We start from the raw sequence: 20,747 nt of genomic DNA, 5'->3' as shown, positions 1-20,747 counted from the left end.
AGGAGTGAGAACTTTCTCATAATAGTAAATGTTTATGGTAATGCTTTGGTGCCTGCAAAATACATATTCCAGGAGGATGTATATTCTGCATAATCACTGTGTTGATTTGGGATTTTCCAACTGACAATGTGGAAAGAACCAGCCTGGTCTTCCCTGGCTCCTGACGGAAAAATGTTCTTGCAGAGTTTTGCTGACCAAGACTTACTGGGCCAGGCTTTTGAAGACGCGCTAGAAGTACTGCAGGAGCACTCTGACAGAGAAATGCCCTATTCACCAGGTAAAAAAGACCATTATTCCATTCCGTTTATCACCTTGTATTTTTACAGGAAAGTACATCTTGAAGCACATAGGTGGGAGAGTAATTTCCCAGCGGTGGTTTAATGGACAGCAGAGGGGTATGTTGGGAGGATGGAAAGGGGGAAGAATATTTGGTGGGTTTCCGCCCCTCCATTAGCACTGCCCAGCGTGGCGTGCATCTTCCGTGTCACAGCACAGGGAAGCAGTTGGACAGTCCCCCTCTAGCTTCCCCCTCAGCACTAGCCTAGGTGCACTGAGCTCACATTTCCTGTAATCGGAGGGTATATGAGGATGATATATATGGCAACAGCCATTTTCCAATTTTAATGTTTTCATTGAAAGATGCCCTTCTGTTATGCTGTGAATAAACTCATATAACTATGAATTCCAGTGCAAAAAAAAAAAGACCAAGAATTCAACAGGTGAAATTAATTACTTTTTTTTACATTAAAATATAAATTTTAGATATTTTGATACATAAATGATAGTTTGGGTCTGGAGAATTAATAGAAAAGTGGGGTTTTTTGGCTTCAAGAGTTTTCTACTTTACAAAACTTAAAATACAGGCAAGCTGTAAATTGTCCCAGTTCAGGCGAGGTTTCAGCAATCAAATTACTATAAAATTCAAAATCTGGTTTTGGTGGTTTTACATTGTAAATGGAAATGGTAGGAAAGGAAAATAGGAGGCTATATCCCCTCTAAGTCCAGAACAAAATATCTACTGTCTTCTGTGTGGAATGCATTTCATATGAGGAAGTTTTTTTACATACTATCTATTATATACTGAAATGTAAATAAGACCAATTGGGCCATATCTTCAGCTGTTGTTAATAAATTTTTGGCTGCACTGCATTGGTAATTTACACATGCTGAAAGACCTACTATATATAATTTCTTGCAATGTTCTTGCCCGTATCTGTTGTTAGGGCCAATGGAGAGAGTTTTAAACACTTGCAACTCAGTGTTTAGTATGTCCCACAGCTGCACCCACACTTCCACTTGCAATAGATGTACCCTCCAAAATCTTCTTCTGACCACCTGCAGTGCATAATTTATTCCAAGTGCCTCAGTCCAGTGTTCTTTTAAACATCCTAAGGTCTTGGGTTCCTTCCGTGTCATTCTTTCAGGCACTGCGGGTGCTCGGGTGCTCCTTCACAACTGGGGACTCTGACTCCCGTTGTACTAATGGCCTGCAGAACTGCGTGACCCTTTTCCCTTTTCCTTTCTAATACATGTATTATCGTAGTCTATGATTATCCTGTCCATTATGTTTGGTGATCTGTTTGGCCCTCCTTTTTCTATTAACCAAACTATTTTTATGATACTCTGAAATATCTGAAATTTTATCTTAACAAATATTGCTTTTCATCGTGAAGGCAAACAAAACCAGCCTAAGGGTGCGATTAGCAGTAACAGTACAGATTATGCTGAATAACCTGTTGATATGAAAGATCGTGGATCTGGAGACTTTATTATCTAGAAGGCAGCCATAAGACTGTTTGCCACAGTGGGGTTTTTTGCTTCTTCTCTCCCTTTTACTCACTCAGTTTTTGCTCCATTCTCCTAATTCTCAGGTTATAAAAATTGCCTGACTGTGATCAACCATCACCACCACCTCCGAGCAAGTCCCAGCTACTCTGCAGCACCATCTACAGAAGACCAAGGGTATAGCTGGAGAAATGTGGTTGTAAGTGAATGCATCATAGACTCATAGATTCATAGAATTATAGAATGTGTTGGGTTGGAAGGGACCTTTAAAGGTCATCTAGTCCAACCCCCCTGCAGTAAGCAAGGACATCTTTAACTAGATCAGGTTGCTCAGAGCTTCATCAAGCCTGGCCTTGAATGTCTCCAGGGATGGGACTTCCGGCCTTGAATGTCTCCAGGGATGGGGCCTCCACCACCTCTCTGGGCAACATGTTCCAGTGTCTCACCACCCTCATTGTAAAGAACTTCTTCCTAATGTCTAATCTAAACCTACCCTGCTCTAGTTTAAAACCATTGCCCCTTGTCCTAACGCTACATACCCTTAATAATTACTAATACCGAGAGTCAGACATAAATGGAACAGTGGCTGCCCATTTTCTGTGATTTCTAAGACAAATCATTTTACTAACTCTAACAGAAATTCAGTCTGGACGGGCATGATTCAGATGAAACTTCCTTGGGAAATATTTGCAAAACATGTTTAACCGTCTTTTTCTAGGATTCATCTTAGCTGTTTGCCTCTCATGCTCCTCTGTAGTTCACCATGTAACATGACAACTAACAAAACAACCTACATCGTAGAGTAGGGAAAAGGGCTTCTATTACCTGGGAACAGGCAGAGAACAACTTTCAGCCTCCACATAGTTTCTGCTGCTGTGAGAAATTACCACACCTTTGATTTTTTCTCCAGCAGTTTGCTTTAAGAGTTCTGGAAAGTCCAGCATTATCTGGACTCTGAGCTCTGCTTCAGCCTGCAGAGTGCATATTCATTCTTAAAAACACCGGGGCTGTGGCCTCCAGGAGTGATGGAAAATGACTATTGCAGGGGAGATAAATTCAGGTGAACAGCAACAAAAGCACATTTCAACGAGCAGATTAGTGACAACGTGACAAACAAACTACAGAGTCTGTAAAGGCCACTGTCCAGGTGTCCCTTGTCTTTTACTAACTCTGGAAACAGCGTCCGCTGTTCCTCCTCTGCTTCCAGCAGAAGGGCTTGAAGGTCCAGGGTGAGGCAATTACTCTGTTTTCCCTTTTAATTTCTTCCCTGGTGGGCAGTCCTTCTCACTGGCCATAAACTGGTGCTGCTTGTTACTGGTTCAGTACACTGCACGCCTTTGTGGCTGAGAAAAGTCTTCCATGGGTCAGGTGATGAAAAGCTGCATTTTGAAAGCTTCAGGCAATTAATTACTACAAGTTTCTTTTTCCTCAGAGAATGTACTCTATTAGTAACTCTTTGTTGTCTTAATTCTTGAAGAACAGTGCAGGGGATTTTTACACAGATGAGACTGTCTACCATACGCTGCAGAATACTCCAGAAAGCCAAGTGATGCATGCTGCTGCTGGCCAGCCAAAAGCAGGGAAAGGTGTGTAGAAAGAGCGTGTCTTGATATGTACATTATATTACTTTTAAAAATCTCAGCAAATCATGCTTTCCCTTCTTCCTAATTTTTTTACTCTTCACAGGATAAAAAGTAAGTTAACATTTAATAGTAACTAGAATACAACTGCTAGTGTTCAATTCCTATCTGCCAAATCTCATAAGGTAAGATAAATCTGTTATCTTATTTGGTCGTCATGTTTAGTACATGGAAAACCAAACCAGAGGTGTATTTCACTCCAAATCTCATCTGGGATGAAGTCTGATGCACAGAAGTCTAGCTATCTAGCTATCAATAACATCTTTATCCACTTTAATAGCTTATTTTATTTCATGTGGTCCAACAAGGACTGGTTTTCTTGAAGGTTTTTCATGTACATTAATATTTTTGCATCTGATTTTGCGCCTTTCTTTGTTTACTATTCAAATTACCTCTTAGCTTTTGTCACTTCCACTGTGTATTTTCATAGCTATTTTTGTGCTCCTTTTGGTTGACTTTATTTGAGTGGATATCTATTTTGCAAAGAATAGATGCGGTGACATTGGTCCGTAAAGTATTTCATTTGTTTATTGCATTCATTCTTTGGTTTTCGTTTGGGACTCAGCATGCTTTCTATGAGTCTGCTAGATGAGATTTTCGCAGCTTCCACTCTGAGCTGTTGCACCTACTTTTGACTATCGGGTCTTTTTGAGTAGCTTCCTGGATTTGCTGCTTTTCGAAATCCCCTTCTCTCAGCTTTAACCACTTGGTGTCAGTTTTTGGTATTGTCTCTTCCCATTGATGCTGAACACTGCGGTTTCTGTTGCTTAATAGCTACTACTACTACTACAAATTCCTTGGGACCATGGGAAGAGTAGCCTCTCCTTTCAAGTTCTGTACTTCTAGTGCTTGAAATGAACCATTGCAAATGAAAACCTTTCAATCCAGAAATGTCGCTTTTCTAAATCTTACCCAGTGTTGCACTGGGGAATTTGACATGTCAGTGTCTGAATTCACCTTCAGTCATTACTGCTCTGTTAAACATAATTTCCTATTTCATATTTCTTTTACATTATTATCAGTGTTCTTTTCCTGAAGGCCATACTGCATAAATTTTCAAAATGACTGACTATTCTTATGGGGGTTTTTTGTGTCCTCTTAAGGGTTTCTTTGTGCCCATGGCCACAGAAACTGTGATTTGGGGGACTACTTGCACTCTATCTAAATAAATTTAGTCCTCTTGGCTTCTTATTGAGACATGAGACTTTTTCTCTAAGTCTACAGAAAGTAGTGTGGCCCTTTAGGGATAGATCTGTAGATGAAACAATCAGTACTGAGGACCCAAAGTATGTGTTTAAACTGTTTCACAAGGGTTTATTTAGGACAATCTCTAGGCTGTCTGCAAGTTCTGAAAGCTGCAGTGATTCAGATATGCTTCTGGAAAGCATCTTTGAGTTCCATTTCTTCTGAAAGGAGTCCAGTTCACGCACATCAAGCCATTCCATGATCTGAACTAAAGCTCTGTGAGTGGAGACAACCAAGCGAGGTACTTAAAAATGCACCTGAATTAGACACACCCAGAGAGAATTAGGCTGCTTCAGGGAAAATCAGCACAGAAATCTAAAGCAGACACTCTGAAACACCTTCTGAAGGACCCCGCCTCTCTCCAGTGACCACATAAGAAACCTGCAGACTGTAGACACATAAGGAAGACTGCTAGCTTAGACTGATGTTTAGGGCCTGGTAACAAACACCACTAGTTTATGCAACCAGGTGCAGTACAAAGATCTGTGAACTAACCCCAGCTCAAACTGGTGCATCCGCATTGTGTAGCACTTTGGGGATAACAGCTGAGCTCTAGAAACATAGCTGCATTAACACATAAGAGCAAATAAGCCCTCTCGAACCAAGATATCAGCTAGAGACGATGTGTCTAGAAATAAAAGCTTGGGCAGAAATGACAGCTGAACTAAGAGGACAGACAGCATGAAATCAGATGCGGCTGCAGCCATGGCTACACTATCATTTTCCAGCGAAGACTCAGTCCGCAGCAGTCTGCAGATTTTCCCCTGATCTTATTTGTTCTGCCATAGATTCATAGGTTTATAGGATAATTCAGGTTGGAGGGGGCCTAAGGAGGCCACCTACTAAGAAGTCTTTACCGTGACTAGGCAGTGTCCTTCAGCGGTTTGCTTTTAAGTTTCTCATATTGGTAATACTATATGTGTTTCCAGTAGAATATGTACTTCTAGTCACAGGGCAATTTTTATTTAGATAATGAAACTTATTAATTTTTTGGAAAGTACCTCTGATTTCAGGCTCTTCTTCTTCCCAGTCTGACTGTCACTTCTCTCCTCTTTCCTTACCACCAGATGCAGAATTACTGTCATCCCTAACAGATGTCTTGGCTTGACCTCAGTGTTCCTTAGCAACTGTCACTTTTCCCCTGTTCCTATTTTAAAATAGCCACACAAGACAAGACTTTATGAACTTTAGGTGCAGCTGCTTGTTTCCACTTTGGTTAAAGTGGAAGCCGTTCTTCTGCATGCACTCCCCTTTCTGCAAAGTGTTCCTCTTTGTCTCATAATCTTCAATTCTTCCTTCTTATGGCAACTTCTCGATCACCCTTGGCTTTGTGAAGGGAACTAGAAGTACTTCAGTGGGAGGGATCCACAAGACCTAAGTGAAACTAAGTAAGCCTCACTAGTGAACTTAAGTTTGAGAGCTCAGCCTGTGGGGAGAAGCACTGAGTTAACCGAGAGATATTGCAGTACTGAACTTGCTTTATTCTGCATGGGAATGCAAGTTGACACTTCTGTAAGTTTTTAGAAAACTGCAGCACACCAGAAGGTCTAACTCCTTATTGACTAGGTGAGGTTTATGGTTCAAAACTAGCTTGCTCTTCCTGCTCGCTCACTCACCCTTTCTTATATCAGAGACTACCTTGCATCCCCAAAACATTCCTGAAATAGACCTGACAAAAATCGAGTCATCTCGAAATCTTTGAGTTTTTATTTAGCAGGGAAAACATTTATTCAAAAACATTCAAACTGGCTTTCCAGAACCTCTTTCCTGCATTGTCTGAGGATGTAATTTCCTGCAGTGGGTTCCTTGACCGTGCACCTGCACAGCATGTGCCTGAAGACTGCTGAAAGTGGCTTCTGAGACCTACCACACAGTGAAGTTGCCAGATATTTGTCATGATCCCCAAATAACCTGCTCTTGAGATTCTAATGAACAAATCCCTTTCTGTCACCACAGATCTGCACATTCCAGAGCTATCATCCCATTGGCTGTTGCTGGTCTTCCATTGAATAGTTTCTGCTGATCTTTTAATTTGTGATGGGGTATTAGGTTTACCTATGCTTTTGCCTGTAAGATTCTTTTCAGGAAAAAGACAACTGTTCATCTTTTTAAACAAGTATGAGCTCTGTTCCGACCTTTTGTACTTTATTTCTTCATAGGTAGAAAAAAACTTCGACTGTTTGAGTACCTCCACGAGTCTCTGTATGATCCAGCTATGGCAAACTGCATCCAATGGGTGGATAAGCCCAATGGTGTCTTTCAGTTTGTCTCCAAAAACAAGGAGAAACTTGCAGAGCTGTGGGGAGAAAGAAAGGGAAACCGCAAGATCATGACATATCAGAAAATGGCCAGAGCATTGAGGAATTATGGAAGAACGGGTGAAATCATTAAAATTCGAAGGAAGCTGACATACCAGTTCAGTGCTGTTGTTTTACAGAGACTTGCTCCATCTTACTTCTTGGGAAAAGAAACAGTTTATCATCCGTACATTCAGTCTAACCAAGAATATCAGTGTGCAGATGACTGGATCAGTTACAACAACTACATGTATAACAATGGTTATGCATTACAGCATGCTAACAGCTAGGCACGTCCTTCACATAAACAGGCCTTTGTCAGCTAGTAATACTTTCCAGCACAGGAACTCTTTTCTGTACATAGCTTTTCCTTTAAGGTACCATACAAACACATGAAGAGGAGGGTTTTAAAAATGATGTTGGCCTAGTTTTGCTCCTTTGAAGTTAATGATAAATGGTCATTGACTATTGAAGAAAACCAGCAGCTGTAGGGGACGTTCTATTCTCCATGACATTAATCAGAGGAATTACTTCAGATTCAAGCTGGTATATCCAAGATCAGGATCAAGACTTTTGTCTGTTAGTGGACATCAAAGACCCCACCCTGATAATACTCATTGGAAGTTTTATGCATATCCCAAACTTTTCCAATCAGAATTTAGTGCGTGCATTCTCTATCCATTGGGTGCATGTGAACTAGAAAGAGAAGAGATTTGCCAACTGCATGAAGCTACTGTCTGCTTTTTCATCAATGTTCTTTATTAAGAGACATTTTCTGAATGAATGCCTGGCTGAACAATAGAGTCCACATGAAGGCGCACCTGTTGGCTAAGTTGTTAATCCTTGATCACTTAAATTAACATATCTTAGCACAGATCCTGACATATGGTATTAGGATTGCCAGGTGCACATTTCACTGCTGGCAGTGGATTCACTGGGCAAGTGACCATACCATGAGAGGGTTAGTAAAGGATTATGCTTTTCATGAAGTTATTTACAGTTCTTCTCCCACTAATATGAGAAGCTGCACTTTCACCCACAAGTTCTGTACTCACCTAACAAACATAGCTTTGTTATTTATAACCTCTTTTGGAGTTATAACATACATATAAATACAATTGCACTTCTCCAGCTCTTTCCCTACATAGGAAAGTAGCTGAAAGGCTCAGTGATTTTATACTCTCTTCATGGGGAAGAAGGACTAAATTTAGGTAAAAAGAGAGTACTTGCCCGTTACGCCAGGATGATACCTATAAATCTACTTTTTCTCATACTTCTGTTGCCTGATCAACTTGTATCATCATATGAATTGTCAGTTGTGCCAAAATACTTCCACTCAACTGCATTCAACTCCAAGTCCTCCATTTTCCTTCAAGTGAGTGCAGGTCCAGATATTAATAAAGACAAAATTAATTTCTGTGGAGAGGTATAAATGGTAGCCTGATATGTTTGATGAAATTTGCTGACTTTGACAGTTACCCCTTGCTCTAAATCCTGCTGACTTGTACAGGGATATCATTTTATGTAATAGACACAATGCAACACTCCCTGAAGCAAAATTCAAGGTTTTGAGTTAGCACTTTGGTAAGACAAGTGACGTAGACTCTTAGAAATCTGAAGCATGTTATATAGCACTAAAAACAGACCCACATTTTAAGTCAGTAAACATCTGCCAAAATAAGAAGGTCATAACTGTGTTGTTAATATTTCGAGTGTAGTGTCTTGTAAAATGTAAACATTACTACAAAACAGTCCCAAGAATGCTGCTGGATTTATGGAACTGAATCTGGATCCTGCTGTAGCACTGAACACAGTCGGAGTCTAAGTCTTACAAAGGACTGAGAACTTTCAGTTGGGATGCCTTCACTGTGTGAGCAGAAATGTAAATACAACATTTCAAATGTCAAAATGTACATAAATTTGCCAAGAATCTGCACAGTTTAGTTACTCCGTATCTGTCACCCGTTGCACACTAACTTTATGTCATTTACAAAGCTGGTAAGAGACACTGGGTTAAGAGTCTGCTTTGTGTGAAATGCTTACTTTATTAAAATGTTTAGATTCACTTGCCTCAGCCTCATCTACTTGCTAAGCAAATAAATACTTATTCAGATTCTGTGCTACCTTTTTAACTTAGGAATAAACATCAGCATTTACTTCCTATAGAACTCGTAACCAGGTGTAATGTTATAGATTCAGCTGGGACAACAGTATAGGGCTGAAAGAGAAGAGCATAAGGGGTAAGAAGAACTGAAGGAAATTCAGACAGAGCAGAAACGAGGGAATCGTAATATTTGTGGATAGGAAGAGACAGATTTCAGCTGCTGGAGTAACCATGGGGACTGATACCATTAGAAAGAGATTCCCTTGAAAATAGGTAGCCCCCTTCCTTCTGCTCCCTCCAATCAAATGTACCTGGAAAGATTTTAGAAACTCCTACTGTAGTTCTGTGGCTGTACAGAAGGATATTTAACTGTGCAATGCACTGATATTGGGCTTACATACAGAAAATATTCTTGACTGTTAGCCGTGCTTCAACCCAGCAAAGACAGGTTAAATCATAAGCAAAAGCACAGGGTTACCAAATATCTGAAGCACGGGCTTAGACTTACTGAAATAAGTCTGAAATAAGTTGTAGCTGTTTTTAACTGTGCAAGTGTTTAACCACCGAAACAACACACCAAGGGTTGTGGTGGATTCATTGTTTCTCAACGTCTTTAACCCAAGACCATATCCATTTCTGAGCTGTGCAATACTTCAATAAAGTCATGGTAAATTAATAGCCATACCACAAGACACAAGACCAAATGTAGGAAATCAGACTACTGCTAGTCTCAGTATTTGCAGGATCCTGTCGTGTAACTCCATGTAGGAAAATTCCAGGCTATGTGTGGAGATCCAAACAGAACTGAGGTGGGTGCTTGTAAGGCATTTTGATTCCCAATGCAATCCCCTGTGCACCTAACCCTCCATCGCTGTCTTCCCACCTTCAGCCACTGCATTGCATCTCCTCCCTTCCATCTGCACAGGCTTGGAGGTGTGATGGTGCCAAGCACCCAGAGGAAACATGAAAAGCGGCTTCCAAGACAGCAGCTTTATGCCATCTGTGTAACTCTTGGTAACTGGCCCATTGCTGCCATTGCTGACTTCGCCTCTGTAGCTCTCCTGTCTCCTTTCCCCTCACCCCCATTAGCCAAATTGGGCCAGAAAGCAGTCTGCCTGCCCACCCATCTTCCTATATTTCATACTCACCTCTGACTTAGAGGCTGTATCTTGCCTCAGAAGAGTCTGGGACAGGGCCTAGGGGTGGGGAAAGAAGTTGGGCTCCTCTCAGCTCCCACTCTCAGTACCCTGCTTTAAAGGATACCCCAGTCTGATCAAGGTGCCCCATACTGAAGTTCTGCATGTAACTAATACTGTGCCTCATGATGCTTCAGGCACTTAATGAGGGCACAAGCCCTTCAGAGTGAAGTATGCCTCTGAAGGGACGGCAGAAATCGTCTTGCATAGGAGTAGCTAGACATCTGGGCAGTCTCCTTGCTCACCCCTTGTCCTGACTTTGCAGCCTGGTCCCTGTTCGGACATGGCAGACAAGATCAGAGAGTCCCGGGTGAGTGCTGGGCTGGTGCCTCTCCCCAGCACACAGGTCTCCTTTGCTCAAGTGACTACAGGTCATCAAGCCTTGTGTATCTGCTGCAGCTCCGGTGTTGCCTTCTGATGGAATGTCCCTGTGCTTCAAGCCAGGATGGCATGAGGTGGGGTTGCACCTTGGTGGGAAGAGCATTGCCTCTTGGGCATGGGGGTGGCTCCGGGCCCACAAGATGGCACTAACAGACAGCTTTTCACACTGCATTTGTGATGCTTGCAGGCCTCCTGGTCATCTACTCTCTACACATCCTTTTTCTTTTTTTTTCCCCATGTTTAATTTTTTTCATCTTGGTGCACAGCGCTGCTGCAGATGTGGCAGAAGCAACACCTTTCCTTTTGAAGTTATTACCAGGAGAGCTCCAGCTGTGGCAGATACAGAAAATGTTGTGACTGAGATGATGGTATGAAAGCCACAAATTAAAGCAGGTACATTACATCAGCAGATCCACAACTCTGTGTGAACTACCTTGGACAACAGTCAGTTTTACAGCTGTAGCTCAGTGCCTTCTCCCAAATAAATATGGCTGCAGTGGCTTCCAACACTGCTGAGGGTGACACACAAAGAAGAAACAAAGCTGATCTTTCAGATTTAGACTTCTGAATTCCTGTATGCAGGGATTACATTGACAACCTTACAGGCTTTGTGGAGGAGACGGAACCAGAGCACTTTTGTAATGTATTTTATCTACTCCATTTTGCCCAGCCTATGCCATACTTATATATAACCTGTGCCATACTTACGTATATATATCCTGTTCAGCAGACCAAAAGCAAGTGCGATTCTTAGCTTCCAGTGGGGCAACTGTTTGATTTGATTTGATTTGATTTGATTTCATTTCATTTCATTTCATTTCATTTGATTCCAGTGAAACTTTTCCCTCTGGTGGCACTTTGAGCAGATATCAAGAACATGCCTCCACCTTGTCAGACGCTTACTAGACGTGTCTTCTGGTGGCAGATGGGTCAGATGGCCCCATTGTCCCAAGTGCAGATGGATGCTCTCTCATGGAGAGCGTTGGGTTGCCAATTCCTACTTTTTACAAGGTGAGATCTCCTGTCATATCACGGAGCTGCACGTGCTGGTTTAACACCAGTACACTGCATAGTGAGTGTAAAAAGGATGGAAAATAGTACAAACAGTGGTGGGGTTTTTGCAAGAAGCTGCCCCGTGGACTCTTTCCTGAAAAGTATCCTGAGTGCCAGATGTAAACAAAATGTGTAATCTTCTTTTTTAGTTAATGAGAGCTGCCCCTGCATTCTTGGCAACCTCTAAACAACCATAGCTAATTGCCAAATAGATGAGTGACCACAAACACTCACGGGTGTATCAGGGTAACACTGGAGATCAAGTTGTGTGTTCAGGCTCTCTTCTAGTTAGGTTTCATTGACCTTGGCAATTTTCATAGTTTCCGAACTTTCTTTTACAATGAAGCTGAAGGCAAGCTCCCAGACTCTCTCTAAACTGCAGGAGCAGATTCCTACATCTGTGCACAAGCTCAGGATGATGACATTGCATGTGCCTGCTGCTGTCTGCATGGACAGATTCACTGGAGGGAGTTTAAGACTATACAAAAAATATTTGTATTTTAAATCTTTTTTGGACAATGGTTTTCAGTTCTGCATTCGGTCAGGTTTACAGAGATGCTGAATTTCAAACTGAAACATTTCCTGTAGTATTTCGTTAGACAATATGATTAAGGCCTCACACTTATTACAGAAGACCTGGAAAACTGAGTAGTCGGTTATCTACGTAGGGAAATCCATTGTTGATAGTGACAGCAGAGGGCGTTTGACAAAATGCATTGTTTTCTTTGGGTTTTTAGGTTCAGCAGAGGCCTCTGAGAGTTACCAACTGGCCTCCTGCAAGTGGCGCTTCACAGGCAGTTACTATCTACCTGTGTAAGGACCTCTGTTGAGATCTGCCACTGTTATAGGGCCTTATTTCATCCAACTTCTAGTTGTCTTACTTGCTGACATGCTGTGAGTTTCATGTGGTGTATTTTGGACCAAAAACTGGCAGCAGTACCTATGAACTCACCATTGGTTTATTCAAAAGAAGTGTGGACCTCTAACACCAAAGTGCACCACTAGCAACACAATGTCTATCTTCTAATATGGCTGTCTTACCATGTCTTTTATTATATCACCTTCACCAGCATATTTCAAGGGACTCTGTAAAAATACCATTGTATCAGCCGGTAGAGCAGAGCACGCATGAAACACAATCAGATGTTCTTGGACTCACGGCAGGCGAGTGACAGGGCTGGGAGGAGAACACCGGCTCCCTGAGCCTGCCCTGCAGCCAACAGCCAGACCCACCTTGTGCTGGTCCAGCTTCCTGCTGTTTCCGAGGCATCAAAAGAAATAAGTGAAATAATTAGCAGAATCCTATCCATGCATTGCAAGTGCCCAAAAGAGAAGAAAGGAGTGCTCCGCTGACACACGCGGCAGCCCTGGAGGCACCACGAGCTTTTCCTGTTACTCAATCGCACACCTGGGATTTGGAATGTGGGATGCGCTAGAGCAGAAGGGCAGTCCTGAAGCAGATGGGCACCTTTTTGCCTGAGCAGAGTATTTATTTTGCCGTTTTCCAGTGTAGGAAGTTATATCTAATTATGACAGTCAGGAGCTTCAAGCCAGACAGCCTCGGTCTTGGGCACAGATTTTAAAATACCAGTCTCCCAAGGCAATACGGTGCCTAAGAGGCGCTGGCCACCTTGTTAGGAAGTTGCACATTGAACAGTCAGTGTTGATACAATGGATTATAAGGTGAATTACAGTGCAACCAGGCTGTATTAGCAAGATGCCATCAAACTGCATGCAGGGTGTAAACTGATGGATGGAAAAGTAAATTCCTTATTTGACATTCCAGAGACACATAACCTGAGCCAAGGGTTCAAGAACCACAATGAAATAAAAAGAAAGACAGGTGGTTGTTTGTCATGATATCTCTGTGTAGAATTAGAGGCATTAATTACATATGGGGAATATTAATGACACTTTAAAGTGGAATGTAGCTAATCATTACTCTATCTCCAAGCAGAGCACTGGTGAAGCCATGTAATACTTTCTTTCAGAGGAAATGAAAACTCAGCAATTCTATTCGGAGTATTAGCAACATGGAGTAGTCTGAGGGTCTAGGTTGACTCTTCTGCCTCGTTAGAGCAAAATTCAATCACAATAAGAAGACACAAATCTTTGCAGGTCTGTCTAAGCCCATTGGTCTTGCAGAGATCCAGAAAGCCCAGGTGATGGCTTAAAAATCATGAGATTTGCTTAAAAATATTAATATTTGAATGATTTTATTTATATTCCAATTTTTAAGCTCCTTAATTTCAGGTTTCCAGCCTGCATCCAGCAATGTTGAGGCTAACACTCTAAAAAAAAAAAAAAAAAAGCCAAAGACTAAGAGAGCTGAGGTTGCTGGAAAAGAAGCACTGTTGGAGAATAGTGAGGAAGAACAGTGAGGAAGACACCATCTTCTGTACAAATAGCAATGTGCTTCATAATGGAGGCAAACCCACACATTACAAGGGGTCAGGGACTTGCAGTCAGAGATGAAGGGAAAAAGATGCAGCAGCCAGGTTCTCCCTGGCCGCTGGAAGTCTGTGCAATCACCCAGCTCCTGCTGCCCTGTTTCCTCTTGGCTGGTTTTCGGCAACTGGATTACTTTGGACCTCTGAGGTCTGCCGAGCCTCTCAGTCTTCATAGGCTAAGGCAAAGGATTTAGATGGCATTTCGGCATGCTGGGACAAAATCCAGAGAGTTTAATTGTCCATTCTACCAGTTTAACAGTCTGCAGTATTTAACGCAGATGAGAATCAGGCTTAAACATCTCAAAAGGCCTTGGAAGGTCTGAGAATCTCACCAAGAGCAGGAAAACTGCAGTTTTCACTTGGTGCCACTGTGAGGTTATGCTGTGTCCTGTGAAAAGCGCACTAGGAATGGAAAGTGCTTGGTTGGCTGCAGAGCATCAGGGCCCTGAGTGCACGTCCCCTTCTCCCGTGGGTTTGGCTGCCCGGGCTCAGGGCCAGGTTCGATAAACAGCTGTCCGGCCTTGAAAACGTTGTGAAGAAAGAGCTGTTTGACGAGAAGCTGAAAAAAGCCTCAGCAGGAGCTCCCCCCTCCTCTGCTTGGGAGCTGCATTTAGGATGACTTGGACTCCGCCTGAGCTGTGCTGCACCCATGCCCTGCCTGGCCACGCACCTTGTTAATCCAGACCCTCACCCTGACCCACAGACAGGCTTCGTCACATTACCTCAGACCTTCCTCATCGCTGTGGATTTGTCTGGCAATCACTGGACTGTGTCTGACCTGGTTACCACCACCAACTCTGCCCTGCTCACCTCGGTTGGGTGCTGTGGGACAGTGCCCTTGTCAGCAAGGTCTCTGCCTGGTCCACCTTGTTCTGCTCAGCATCCTGCCCCCCTTCCCTTGCAGAGCAGCTTGCCCTTGCTGCTCACAGACACAATGGCAGCCAAGGTGCAAGTCGTTAAAATTTTCAGTCCAAAAAAATGAATGACACTACCGCATCCTGGGAAGCGTAACGCAACACAGTCTCAAATGGAATTACCTGGAAATAGTGTCTAATTGGTCCTTCAGAGTACTGTTTGGCACAAGGGAAACATCTAATTCTCTCTCTGAACTCTGGCAAAAAAAAGCGTCACCTCTGATGTAGCTCCTGTCTACAGAGGGAAGTTCTCTTATCATGTGCTAAACCCAGAATTTAAACCAAACTTGTTACACCAGTGTTCCCCTCTCCTCGTGTGAATTCTTATTCCTCGTGGGTCTCTGCCAAATCCACTCTTACTCTGGAATAAGCATTACACAAGTAATGTCAGTGGTATAAGTGGGAGCACTTCCTCGTCTGGACTAAGCAAAGCGAAGTTTTAATGAAACGGCTCTTGTAGGAGTTGGCCTGTTGCAGGCTGCAAGTGACTGGAAACATAAGTCTTTTTGCTTTCTCTCAGAGACAGCATGCTTTAATTTCCAGTGTGTGTCCATCGGTTTGATTTCTTCTCGTGTTTTGGAGTCCCTGGGTGGTTGTAATTCACCCCTTGACTTGCCCTCTGGCGTGGTGAGGACAGCAGCACGTAATCAATGGCAGGCTCCCTCCTATTAATCTTGTTCAGCGAGGGCCTGATCCTCTTTCTGCGAAGGGCAAGAGGACAGTTCACACCGACTTCAGGGTAGGCAGGAGAGTGCCCCAAACACTTCAGCTTCAGCAGCAGGTGTTCCAGGGCACCCACATCAATCTTCCCTTTTGTTGAGATTAAGACTTTTGCCACCACCCTGGGCTGGGCTGGAAGTCAAGTACCCATATGCAACCTGACTCTCCAGCAGTAGGTGTGAAAGGTGTTGCCACGCAAAGCTCTCCACTCATTTTAACTGAAAGAAAAATTAAGAGCTAGCCCACTTGAAAAATGCACGCCTCTAAAAGTACTCACAACTACCTTAAACTCTCATATTTAATGATCTTCCGAGATTGGAAGGAAGAAGCACTATATCCCATGAGGAAGCTGATATTTATTACTTTCCAGTGGCAAAAAATCTCCCTTTCTTATGTTTCTTAGGCCTGGAACTAGGTACAGATGTGTGTTTGGGGTCAGAGAAATGGCTGTTTTTTCAGCCTGAGAGTTGGGCGGCAGTCATTTGGAAGCAGAGGAGCCCTCATTTCACAGTCTCAGTCTGCCAAGACTGTGAACTACCTGCACTGGGGCTGGATATGAACAAAGGACCTTGTACTACTGGGTCGTAGCTATTTTTTTAACAACAGCTGTTCAAAGATACTCAAAGGCCTGGAATAGTGCAGTAATTCCCGAGAAGGTAGATTAAGCTCCAGTTGTACACGGATTTCAGCCTGTAAGTCTTATTTTTGTATCGTGTAAAACATGTAAGTTCTTCTAGACACGGGCTTGTACAAAGGACACCCACGGAGTGGGCTAAACGCAGTCCAGCTGGTCAGGAGCTGAAGAAATGCACAAGTTATACGATTACACAACCAAATGTGCCATTTATTGCATGTAGGTTTCCGAACAGCTAGAAGCATATGTATGTGCATAACTCAATCATTCAGTGTCTAGCGCTTAAGGGTTTATATATTTGCATTGTTTATCTTACATAATGCAGAACATAAACATGCACATAAAAGTTCATATATGCAAATGGGCACAAAAATAATAAATATTTAGATTTTCTGTATAGATTGAAACAGAAAGAGAGAAAGGCATGGGCTATTTGAACTCCTACATTTAATACAATATATGATTGCTGCTGTTCGATTGTTGATGTGAGTGGTTCAGCAGAACTGTATCTCATGAAAATACTTTTCATATCATGCTGCCCTTTGAAAATGAGTCTATTTTGAAACATTTGTATGATTTATGCCTGTTTGACAGAATCTATTTTTCATTTCAAGGTAGTGAGAGGTGTGAGTGGCTGTAGATACACAGCAATTTGCTTACCGTAATTCATTACAACTTCTAGTAGTACTCAGAGCTGTTACTTTCTTTTCATTGTTTTGAGGGGCTTTGTATTATAAAATGGAAAGAGTTAAGCAACTGAACTTTATTTTTGTAACTGTACTGTTACAACTGTACTGGTGGAAATACTTGATAACAGATGAATAAAAACTTTGTGGAGCAGTTTGAAATAAAGTGATGTGTAATTAGATGTTTGCCTAGAAGTGGAAGAGAGTGCTGCTTTGTATTGGTTGGAAATAATTTTACTCAAATGCGGGATATAAGGGATATTCTTCATGAATACATATAAAGGAACCACATACATTTATAAACTTTACATACACACTCACATCATCTTGTAGATAAAATATCTGAATAAAATTTGTGTTCTCGTGTTTATTTCCTGATTCCACCATGGGTAAATAGTTAAATTGTTCAGAGTGACTTCATGTCCCTTTGGGAAACCCAGTTTAATTCCTGTTCCACCGTGTGGACCTGAAGCTCTGAGTAGTGCTGAGATACCATGCTGGGGACAAGGTGAGCTGAACCCCAAAATGCCTCCTAATGGCTTTTGTTCAGACACTAGAAGTTAAAATAGAAGTGGGAGTTTGCTCCAGTTAATTGTTTTGTAGGCACCAGATTCACCTGGGGCATGTTTCAGGAAAAAATACCTGGGGTGGTATTTTTTAATCCTCTTGTGTTTCATGCATCTGCCTGTGAAGGTAAAGTCCCCCCCACCCTGAGCCACCACGTAGCAGCTGCAGAAAAGGGAGCAGGGAAGGACGCTGGGGTCCCCAGCAGCACCATCAGGGCTCCCAGGGCAGCCTGGTGGGGTCAGTCCCTGCTGTTTAGAGGTGCACGGGTACAGGCATTTTTTAGGTTTGTTTTTTTACTTTTTTTTTCTGTGTCAGCAGCTGTGACTGCCTCTTCATGTTGCAACCGACTCTCATGACAGGTGCGGCAAGGACTGCCGGGCTGGGCTGCTTCAGTTTCTTGTTTCCAGCGATGTCCCGTGCCACATGCCTGGGGGAAGGTGCAGGGAAGGCTGGCAGTGGTGGCTGGTGAGGACAGCCCGCGTCTCTGCATCATGGGCATCTCTTCTTTGGTGCTATTTGGTAGGTGCGGCATTGCAGGAGGTTTTAAATTCTTTCCCAATCCTGGAGGAGTTACAACTATTTCACCAGAGTATTTCATAAAGAGGCACGCAAAGGCTTCATATACTGCTTTGATCATGATATGAATACTCCCAGTTAATTAATTCTCTTGTTATGACTAGTCTGGCCTAGGAGTCACAAAATCAGCATTTCAAATTCCAGAAAGCAGTGTTGCTTGGTGTTCTCCATTTAGGGACGAGCACACTGGGAAGTTTGTATTTGGACCCACCTCCCTCGCACCGAGAGTGAGGAGTATTAAAAATCAGCATTTGCATTTGATCCTCTCTTCAGCTTAATGTTGCCATGGAGCACTCTTTTGGATGGGGGTATTTATTCCTGTTTGCTTTTCAACCTTTTTCTCTCTTGCCCTGTACTGACACGTGTCCTGTTCCTAATACCTTGCAAATATACTCACGAGGTAACAGAGAAACAATGCAGGCTCTTGCCAGTTGTCAATCATATGATCAAAGAGCACAGCACTGTATGTCCCAGGTCAGCGATGAATTTACATCCAGTCTTGCCTAGCACTTTCTTACTCTGCATATTAAAGAGAGTATTTAGATGTGGAAAACTGGAACCAGAGACTCTTTGCCACAAACTTATGAGTTTAATTCCTTCACAGCTTGCTGCAGAGATCATTACTTTTTTTTTTCCTGAGCCAGGTAGGAGAAGAAATGTCACCTTCACCACTTTACCCTGCATGTGACTTCAGTTGATCTTGAGCCACAGCCAAGATGCTGAGTGCTAGCTTTATGATTCAAGCTATGGCATGCTGAGGATGGGAACAAAAATGTAAGACTTCAGATTACACTTTGGCAAGGTCCGTAAAATTCAACACTAAACCCCTTTAAATCCTTTTGGTTAAAGCTTTATTTTTTAAAGGTTAGTGAACATTTAATCATCAGAATGAGTTGCTGCTGCAAATAAGGAGCATAAATTAGACCACAAAAGAGCTACTAATTTTTCTTTCGTGCTCTTTATGCAATTTAAGCTTTAGCTTTAAAAGATTGTTTTACTCACATTGACAGAATACTTGCCCTGTTTTCCTTTTTAGGAACAGAGTTGAAATGCCAGCTAATGGACAACTCCTGCTTGTAGTGAGTTGAGAGCTCCATTACAAACTGTTGTCCATTGACCTTGGTTTTAATGTATTTCCAGCATGTAGGAAAGATAGGATGCAAATAATGCTCCCTAATTTTGCTAAAGATTTATTTCAGAAGCTTTGGGACATGAATATCTATGGGAAGGAAAGATTACCCTTTCAGTATAAAGCGATCGTTGCAGTGTTGTCCATGAGCTCATGTCTGTAGTATTTCTATAAGGAACGTTAGGCTAACGTGCCCAGCTCACTGTGCTGTTAACATTATTCCTAACAGCATTCCCTCCATCCTTTTCCCTCCTCTCTGGTCATCCTCCCATGCTTCGACCCTTTCTGATCCCATGTTCCCCTCCCCCAACACTTGCTAAAGTTGTCTCTCTGCAGTGCTCCCAAAAGCTCCTAGTCTCTCTGTCTACCAGCCTTCAATAGTATCGGTTCATGTTTGACATTGGATGGACCTAGACAAAGTTTTAGTATGCCTTTTATCCAGGACAACTCAGTGTTCAGTGTACTAGCAGTGCCAACAGAGCAGCTTTTCACTTTTCCAGTAACTGCATCACGTATCTGTGTGTAAGGTACACCTCATCTGTTTCCTCTTGCTAGACATGAATGTTTTATGGCTTTGTATAGAATTTTTTCAGCAATAGAAATAGAAACACCGATGTCAGTTCTTGATAAGTAACTCATATCAAATCACATCCCACTCGTAATCTGGCATAGCTCTTTCTTACAAAAGTATTAAATGAATGGATGCCCAAAATAACTTTTGGTGTTATTAGGAGTATCAAGGTCTCATCTGTAATAACAATAACTACTGAAAATCCTGCAGGAATAAAACAGATGATGGTTCTTATATAAAAAAAAAAAACAAACAAAAAACAACCCAAACTTGTGAGTTGCTTTTTAATTTCCTTGTGTGACACAATTTATGGAGATTATTCCAACCTCATCATTAAATGTCATCAATGATGATATAAACTTCAGAAAAAATAATCTTCGTGAGGGTTTTCAGGTCTTTTCTCAGTTATAAAAATTATATAAAATTCATTTCATAAATGCTGAGATAAAGTAAAAATTGCATTACTTTCTCTCATAGCTCCTCTGAAAATTTTCCCTGAAACCATTACATCTGCCACTTAATAGTCAGCATTTACCAATATGGTACCAGATACGTTAGCACAGAAGATTCAATTTAGCTGTTAGGAAAAATTTTGGGAGTGTGGGGGCAATGAAGCAATGCAATACATCTCTAGGGAAGGTACACATTCTTCAGCCCTGGAGGTGGTTTTGGTGAGGTTAGAAAAAAAAAACCCAGGAGTCATACTGTGATAGGCGATCTTGCCTTAGCATAGGGGCTGCATGAAACAATCTTTTCAGATTTCATTTAGCCCAATTTTCTTATAATTTTATGTTTCAGC

The 20,747-nt window shown here is 42.2% G+C and overlaps 1 protein-coding gene and 1 long non-coding RNA gene across 3 annotated transcripts in view; one reads left to right on the top strand and one right to left on the bottom strand.

Annotated features, from left to right (window-relative positions):
* The first annotated feature begins 126 nt into the window (after positions 1-126).
* Positions 127-9,031, top strand: SPIC (Spi-C transcription factor). Its single transcript, XM_074572737.1, has 4 exons — positions 127-277; positions 1,872-1,984; positions 3,263-3,371; positions 6,830-9,031. The coding sequence occupies exons 1-4, from the start codon at positions 127-129 to the stop codon at positions 7,255-7,257; spliced, it is 801 nt and encodes a 266-aa protein (XP_074428838.1). The 3' UTR covers positions 7,258-9,031.
* Positions 9,032-16,604: 7,573 nt separating this feature from the next.
* Positions 16,605-20,747, bottom strand: part of LOC141741356 (uncharacterized) — a 40,247-nt gene continuing 36,104 nt past the window's right edge. The window contains exon 6 of one of the 2 annotated variants that reach the window (XR_012586352.1): positions 16,605-18,233. This is a non-coding gene — a long non-coding RNA (uncharacterized LOC141741356). Of the gene's footprint in view, positions 19,003-20,747 lie in introns of both variants that reach the window. The other variant, XR_012586351.1, reaches the window with a different exon arrangement.

The sequence above is a fragment of the Larus michahellis genome, chromosome 1, assembly GCF_964199755.1.
Source record: "Larus michahellis chromosome 1, bLarMic1.1, whole genome shotgun sequence".
Lineage (NCBI taxonomy): Eukaryota > Metazoa > Chordata > Aves > Charadriiformes > Laridae > Larus > Larus michahellis.
The sequence above is the reverse complement of the archived record's forward strand: the minus strand, read 5'-3'. Positions and strand labels throughout refer to the sequence as shown.